Consider the following 8,043-nt stretch of genomic DNA (forward strand, 5'->3'; position numbering starts at 1 on the left):
TATTTTCAATTTTTCAATAGTTCAACATCAAGAATCCATACTTTTCTTCATTTGGGTCAATTCTTAGAAGATTTTCCGATCGATTGGTGTAAGAATATTGAAAATCGATTGGAAAACCGCTGAGCTATTAGCGCTCAAAACCTTTCATTTTTCGTGACGCTCGCATTTTTTGATTTTTTGGAATGACACCCTTTCTCAAAACTTGCCGTAAGACGTAGTCCTACGTCAAAATACCTGTGCAAAAATCTGTCCAATGCAAAACAATGAGAGTGAAAGAGATAGCGAGTCATTTTGCTGACTATTTCCGTCTCTTTCACTCTCATGTAAAAACACAAAAATCTGCTTAGTCTGTGTAATTTGGCGAAAATCTGTATTCTATGCATACAGATTCTGTACAGGCGATTTATTTCAAATATCTGTTAAACACAGAATAATCTGTGCATGTGGCAACCCTGGCTGTGAGCCGAATGAAAACTTGGTAGTAGTTTGTAAAGCCACTTTAACCTCCTTAAGCAGCATTAAAGCGGTTTTAAAGCTGTAAGTCCAATAAAAGCTTCTACTCTACACTTTGACACTTTTAAAAACCTTATTCAGCCGAATGCCGGGGTGGCTCTTGCCGTATCAAGAATTCCTCGATCTTCATTGTACTCGAGACTTTTTTGACTTTTTTTTTACTTTTTTGGCACTTTTAAGCAGCCGTAAAACGGGTTGAAGTTCATGACTGTTTAAAAGCGGATTAGCAGAAAAATATGCCATTTAGCCTGTTTATCAGTTATTGAGAGGTGGTTTGAAGAACTTAGGCCCCGTACAGTGTAAACGCGACAGCGGGCTGCGCGTATAACTACGGCAAGAAATGTCGCGTCGCGTCGCATGTCGCTTGCACTCTGGCGGTACCCTAAGGCTGTGAACCATTTCGCGAAACTTTTAACTTTTTGGTTAAAATTTGACAGTTCGGTGGTTTTTCGAGAATAACCCTGCTCGAGAGCATGGTTAGTTTTGACAGTTCGATGGTTCGCTTCTGAGAGCCAATGAGATATGCCACAGGTGAGGAAAGAGCTTCGATGTATTTCACTGATATTTCCTTAATTTTTTTTCTCCGATGTATGGATGTTTAACACATGACAAATTTGTTTATTCAACCCGAAATGAAACGATATAAATTTTATCTATCAAATACCCGCTTACGAAACAGTCGGATGCCTGGCAGAAACCAAATAGAACCAGTCTTCATTTTTCGCTCGATTCTCTTTATGTCAAATGTGACACTTTGAGGCAGGAAAAAAGTGGTTCATCAGTTTTGCAGTTTCGGGCAAAAGGTAAGAGAATAATATGGAACATGACAAAGCAGGTATAATTTAATTGTTAACTTGTTTATTGCACGCTTCTTGCTGCTACAAGCCGCTGCTGCTACCCTCCAAAAAAGGAGAGAAAGCTGAATCGGTACAAAACCGGTTTTTATTCGAAACCTCTGGCAGAAATCGAACAGAAATCCGGCAGAAAAACCGTAAGGCGAAATTTCTACCCGAATCAGATGTTGCATTTCTGTTAGTTTTCACGGGTGACGGCGGCCAGAAATCCTGCAGAATGTCTGGCAGAAAAAGTTTTTTGCTGCCAGATTTTTGTTCGATTTCTGCCGGACGCGCCTTCCCAGTAAACCATTTGGTTTGTATATCTCGATTGCAACTGAGATACAGCAAAGTTTCGTTAATTGGTGGTTCGTTAATTGGGCGGTTCGTTAATTGGGCGTTCGCTAATTGGGCTATGTGACAACTTGAATGTCAAAATTGTATGGAATTTTCGAGTTTAGAATTTTCTAAATACTGTCAGTCGGCCCAATTAGCGAATCAGCTGGAGTGCAGTCGTGGCCCAATTAACGAATTCAGGCTGTATATGAAATTATATCTGAACAAAAAAGTTATATTTCACGCCATATAAGAACATATATGTACCAAAGTGGAGGCGATATACGTGCGAAAGCTTTGACAATTATTTGTAATTCTATTTTGCGTAGTTTTTATAACACGCAACTAAATACTCCTGAATATATGATTAAGATATAATCAAATATTGCAATCGTCTATACTGCTTTATAATTCACAGTCATGAATTGTATATGAAGGCACGCACGACTTCAAAACAACTTATTGTTCACTTCGATATGACATACTCTAATCATTATACAATTCCAATGTGAAATTGACATGAAAACGATTTAATGTGGACTTTCTATTACGATTTTGTGTTATCTGGGTTAGCGGGATTATGCTCTTCTGTCTAATGACATAATACAAAAATGTCTGAACGAGATTAAAACCGGACAGAAAACGATAGTAGAGGCATCGAAAGTGTACCGTCTAGTCGTCAAACAATTTACAACAAGCTGCATAATGTCAAAAACATTCCGTCAAGAAGACTGGCATCTCTTTCTCGCGCCCATACAAATGACAAGCAACAGAAGCAACAGCGCACCCCTCCCGACAAAAGTTGAAGCTGTGTGTACATGTATTGGTGGGAAAAGATCTGTGCGAGCATGGCAATGCATTGCATACGTGTTTGTGTACATGTTATTTTGATTTACACACACTAGTGTGTGATAGTTCAACTTTAACTCGGCAGATAGCATTGCTGTTACTGTCTCTCGACTTTTGGCAGAGTTGCCAGTCTTCTTGAGTGAATGTTTTTGATAATGTTCATAATAAGTCACCCGGCAGACAGAAAGTATTTTCTTCTGAAGAAGAGCAGTCGTTCGTGGATCATCTGATGCTGCTTTCAGAATAGGGATTCCCTGTTGGAACTGACGACTTAAGGGAAATTGTAAGAACCTATCTGACCAAACAAAACCGAGCTGTTCGCCAGTTTGTAAACAATAAACCGGGAAACGATTGGGTGAGTCGATTTCACATCGACACAAGGCTCGTCGGTGATTCATTTAAAGCATTCCTGGTTCAACAACGTGAAAATATATCCGGTCATGAGAAACAGAACAAACGAAAAAAGAAACTAAAGGTTGTTCCTGGTGAAGGTGTCACTCCTGCCGACATTACAAAGCATGTCCGGATCGCAACGATGGCGGACCTGTTCGTAATATTTGAACAGCATTTTTGACATCTCCCTAATACATCGAACGTTTTCTTTCCGTGCATTCCTTTAGTTTTACCGTAAACGCGCGGAAAGAAAACGTGCGATGTATTTGGGGTAATGTCAAAAATGCTGTTTAAATATTACGAACACGTCCGCCATTATGGCTCGTAAAAAGCTATAGATAGTCTCTGTATACAGTCAACTTTCGCTAATTGCACTAAGCTCTTAGCCCATTTAGTGAAAGACTTTCGTTAATTGGGCTGAGACGTCAAAACCGAGGGATGTATCGATTGTTTTTGTCGAAATCGTCGCAGAAAGGTTTATGCAAATATGCACTTATATTAAATACGGAATCAAAGTGGAAACTAATCTTTTCGTTGTTGAAATTTATTTCTAGATTATTTAACAAGTAAAGAGTAGAATTTCAAGCGACAATGTTAATACCGTGGACCCCCGTTCGTTTGACCGTTTTTAATCTGAACGCTTTTTAATTTGAACCCCGCTGGTTTGCAAATTAAAAATGGTTCAAATGTCATTCTCAATATGGCATCATTTGCCTTCGCAGACAATGCACATAAACACGATTTGTTTGTACTGATCTGGTGTGTTTAATCCTAGTTTAATCAGTTTCACATTTCGTTTCCCAACGATTACGATAGAAATCCGATCGGAGAATAACATATTCGCTGCTTGCAACTACCAACTAAGCGAGACTAAATCAAACCACCAAAACAATAACAAAGAGCAGGGTGGCCAGTTCATACAAGTTTCAGCATATGTAGGGTTGCTAGTTGTTCAAATTAAAAACGAACCCCGTTAGTTTGCATGAGGAATCGTTTAAACGAACGGGGGTCCACTGTATATATTGGCATTTTTAACTGTTTCACCGTGATTCTAAAAATGGGGGGTCAAGTTCATAATTGATCGGAAAACGATGTGATGCAATTGTATTCCATTTAATTAATTTCAATATTTTCTATATAAAATATGTAAAATATGTGTGGAACTTGAATGAACTATATTCAAGAGCCCCTCAGAAGAACAAATACGCTGTCAAAAATGACGTTTGACTTCGTTTTAGATGGGCTATAGCCCAATTAACGGGAGCCCGATTAAAACGTAGCCCACTTAAAGATAGCCCAACGAACGAAAGTTGACTGTAGTTGTACCACAGACAAACAGACGAGACACTCGCAAAAATTCCATTGTCCAATCAAAAACCACTCATTTTTCTAAAAAGCATGTTTCGCAACACGACCACACAGCGGCGCGCGAGTGTTGCTTCGAGATTTCAGTATAAAACCATACAAATGTAAAAACCCTACAGCATAGAACCGTGCAAATGCAAGCTACTCCGCGACATGCACAACAGAGAGTGCTAGTGTGCAAGCAAAATGTGTAGGACGATGGTTTTTAAAGGATTTTCTTCTATGTGTCATGTCAGTTCGTCAGTGTTAAAACTTATGATAAATTTATTGTAAAAGTGCTTCAAATTCAAGTTTTATTCATATTTTTGTTTCTTATTTTATGCTATGGAATTGGCCATATTTCATCATAAATTTGCTACCTTTTTAAATTATATTTTGTTTTTTCGCCTAAAAAAATTACTATAAAGGACGATAACTTTTACTGTAAATGAAAATTTTTGTTCGCGAAAAACTAGATTTTTTTCATTGTTAACCCAACAAACATTTTTGATGAATAACAGCTTGTTACTTAGTAATTAGCTGTACAATGGTTGAACAAGCTACTATTCAAAAAAAATTGTTTGTTGGGAAGATACTTAACAACCCGTTATTTTTATGGCAGCATCTCTGAAAACCATGATAGTTATGGTGGATGACAATAAGCTTGATGGTTTGGTTATTTTTTGTGACGATAAATTTTATTGTTTTTACTGTATTTTGTATCCGACCGTTACTATAATTTTTATCTTCGTATTATGGTTATTTTTTCCGGGATGCCAATATTTTTTGAAGGTTGTACCCACTACTGTGTTACCTGACTCATAACGCATCCCTATTTCCGAAATTCTAAAATCTCTCATGCTTTTTTTTGGAGTAAACATGTAATTTCTTATGATATATAGTTGATATTTGTATGCTCTATTCGAATTTATGATCAATTAATCGAAAAACCACAAAGTTTGTGAGTATCGAGAACCTCCCCCGTATATGACGTATATTCGTTATGAGTCAGGTAACACAGTAGCCGCCATTACGCACGCGAAAAGGTGGATTACGAAGTACTACAATGGTTGTATTTAAATCGCAGCACTGACTACAAGATCTTTGGCTGTTTCCCTGCAGTTGCTGTGCATTTAAACGTTTCACTGCAATCTGCAAAAAAATAATTAATAATCCTCAACTTAAAAATATCTATACAGCTGGCATCGTTGGTAGATATTGAAATAAAAACTAAATAGGTAAAAGAGAAATAAAAGAAGCATTTGCATTTTTACCTAGAATCTCAATTTATGTTTTAAATTCTGAGCAGTTTTGATCAAAAACTAATGTTGAATACTTTTATTCATAATTAAATTAACTGCATGTTAAGCTTGTAAATACGTTGTTTTGAAGTTTTAGTATTTTTAATTTGATGTGTAGAGTCATATTGAGCAAACGAGCAAAAATATTTCGTGGACATTCAGAAACTACCGAGTCGCACATCCATGCAGTATATGCGATGCTGAAGGGATCCACAGATCAGATCAGAGGAGTAGCTGTCATTTACTGGTAAACATTTTGGAACGTGCGAATACTGCGAATGCTATAGGAGTTTTTGTATCGGAATTCTTTTACGATTAGGATCGTGTCTTATTTGAGTTTTTGTTGAGTACGGTTTCTTCAGCCATGAGCGATTCCGAATCGGATAACAACGATCAAGCCGGAGACATCGAGCATTTTAACGGACCCGTCGAAAATGCGTGGCTGCTGAAAATACCGGAGTTCAAGAAGGAGGACAACCCGAACGGTTTGCTGGAGGAAAGTTCATTCTCGTGTCTGTTTCCCAAGTATCGGGAAAAGTACATCAAAGAATGCTGGCCGCTCGTGGTAAAAGCGCTGGAGGGAAACAATCTGAAGGCGGAACTGGATCTCATTCAGGGTAACATGACGGTTAAAACTACCCGAAAAACGTGGGATCCTTTTATTATTTTGAAGGCGCGCGATTTGCTCAAACTTCTGTCCCGATCGGTACCTTACGAGCAGGCTGTTAAGGTTTTGGATGATGAAATCAGTTGCGATATCATCAAGATTAAGAATTTAGTGCGGAATAAGGCAAAGTTTGTGAAACGAAGGAATCGATTGATCGGACCGAACGGATGTACTTTGAAGTCGTTGGAATTGTTAACTAACTGTTATGTTTTGGTTCAGGGAGCAACCGTTTCCGCGATTGGCCCCTATAAGGGGCTTCAGTGTGTACGGAAAGTTGTTGAGGAAACGATGAAGAACATTCATCCAATTTACAACATCAAAGCACTGATGATTAAGAAAGAACTGATGAAGGATGATAAACTAAAGGAGGAAAACTGGGAGCGTTTCTTACCGAAGTTCCAGGCCAAGAACACCACCAAGCGCAAGAAGCCAAAGGACCAACAAAAGAAGAAAAATAAGGACAGCACACCATTCCCACCGCCGCTGCTGGAGAGCAAGGTGGACAAACAGTTGGCTTCCGGCGAGTATTTCCTCACCGACGCGCAGAAGAACGCCAAACGGACCCAGGAGCGGCGAGACAAGGAGCGAAAGGATTCCCAAAAGCAGAAGGCGCGTCGCGAAAAGGATTTCGTCGCACCGGATGAAAGCAAACCGAAGAAAGCGAAGAGCACGGCGGCCGATAAAATCGATGTAAAAGCATTGAAGGGTAAAATTGCCCAGGCGAATAAGAAAATAAAAGCTAGAAAATAGTTAACTCCATGGTTGTTTCATTTGCATCCTTAAATTCCTTTTATTTGTTGAATTGTTGTTTTATTTCCCAGCAAACAGTAGAAAAACAGCTCAAGAAGAATAGGAAATAGAAACTAGGGTTTACCTAGCCGGGAACACAATTTTCCAACATCCTTCTGCCTAAGAATCAATCTCACTTCCTGCTTATTACGATTTTTTTTTTGTTTAGTTCATTCGGTTTCGCTTCTACTGCAGCAGTCCTCCGCGTAAAGCCAGCACCAAATGCAGCACGGAACCACCTTGAACCTTGTAATCCTGTGCCGTTTTGTCATCGTTCCTGGAAGCAAAAAAAAAAAACAATTGCTGAGGTAGCTTAATTTCTCCGGTTCAGGCAATTAACCTACATTTGCTTGCCGGAAAAGATCAGTCGCTGCTGCTGCGGGGGAATACCTTCCTTTTCCTCTACCCGCTCCTTGATCCGATCCACCTTATCCGTCGGCTCGATGTCGATTTCGATTTCCTTTCCGGTGAGCGTCTGCCAAGAAAAAAAAACATTCGTCATAATGCCTCTGAGTCTGACAAATAGGATGATGCTGGTATTGATTCTTCGTAAAACACTTACCTTGACTTTGATCAGCATCTTTACTGCAGTTTTATTCGAACTAGCGTAATTAAAAACGGATTTAGCGCTGGTTTTTCACTCGCGAAACGCTTATTTTCCTGGTTTTTCTGCTTGAAAGCGAGCGAACCTGAACTGTTACAAAGAAAATGACAGAAGCTTTTTTTGCTAATTTTACGAGAATCACGCTCACGCACACGGACTCGACCTTGCTTCAAAATAGTCGAGTTTGAGCTACAAAGATTTTTTCCAGTGTAGAAAAGTGATCGTTTTGAAATCGTCCTGCTAAAGAATCTGACTAAAGAAAAGACACTGGAGCTCAGTCACTCACGGCCTCCTGTCATCATTAAACCTGATTTGCTCAACAATGATTGTTGTGCGTGACTCTGTTCAAAGTTGCTAGGAAAAGTTCGAACAATATTTTTTCGAGCTCAACATTTAGGCGATTTTATGAACTGT

The 8,043-nt window shown here is 39.0% G+C and overlaps 2 protein-coding genes across 2 annotated transcripts; one reads left to right on the forward strand and one right to left on the reverse strand.

Moving 5' to 3' along the window:
• Positions 1-5,852: 5,852 nt before the first annotated feature.
• LOC128741698 (KRR1 small subunit processome component homolog) lies at positions 5,853-6,986 on the forward strand. The gene has a single exon (XM_053837677.1). It carries the CDS (start codon positions 5,934-5,936, stop codon positions 6,984-6,986), a length of 1,053 nt encoding a protein of 350 aa, XP_053693652.1. The 5' UTR covers positions 5,853-5,933.
• Positions 6,987-7,006: 20 nt separating this feature from the next.
• Positions 7,007-7,737, reverse strand: LOC128741699 (NEDD8). Its single transcript, XM_053837679.1, has 3 exons — positions 7,588-7,737; positions 7,370-7,500; positions 7,007-7,302 (listed from the first exon to the last, which is right to left on the reverse strand). Exons 1-3 carry the CDS (start codon positions 7,603-7,605, stop codon positions 7,212-7,214), a joined length of 240 nt encoding a protein of 79 aa, XP_053693654.1. The 5' UTR covers positions 7,606-7,737; the 3' UTR covers positions 7,007-7,211.
• Between the last annotated feature and the right edge of the window lie 306 nt (positions 7,738-8,043).

This window comes from Sabethes cyaneus, chromosome 3, assembly GCF_943734655.1.
Source record: "Sabethes cyaneus chromosome 3, idSabCyanKW18_F2, whole genome shotgun sequence".
Taxonomy (NCBI): domain Eukaryota; kingdom Metazoa; phylum Arthropoda; class Insecta; order Diptera; family Culicidae; genus Sabethes; species Sabethes cyaneus.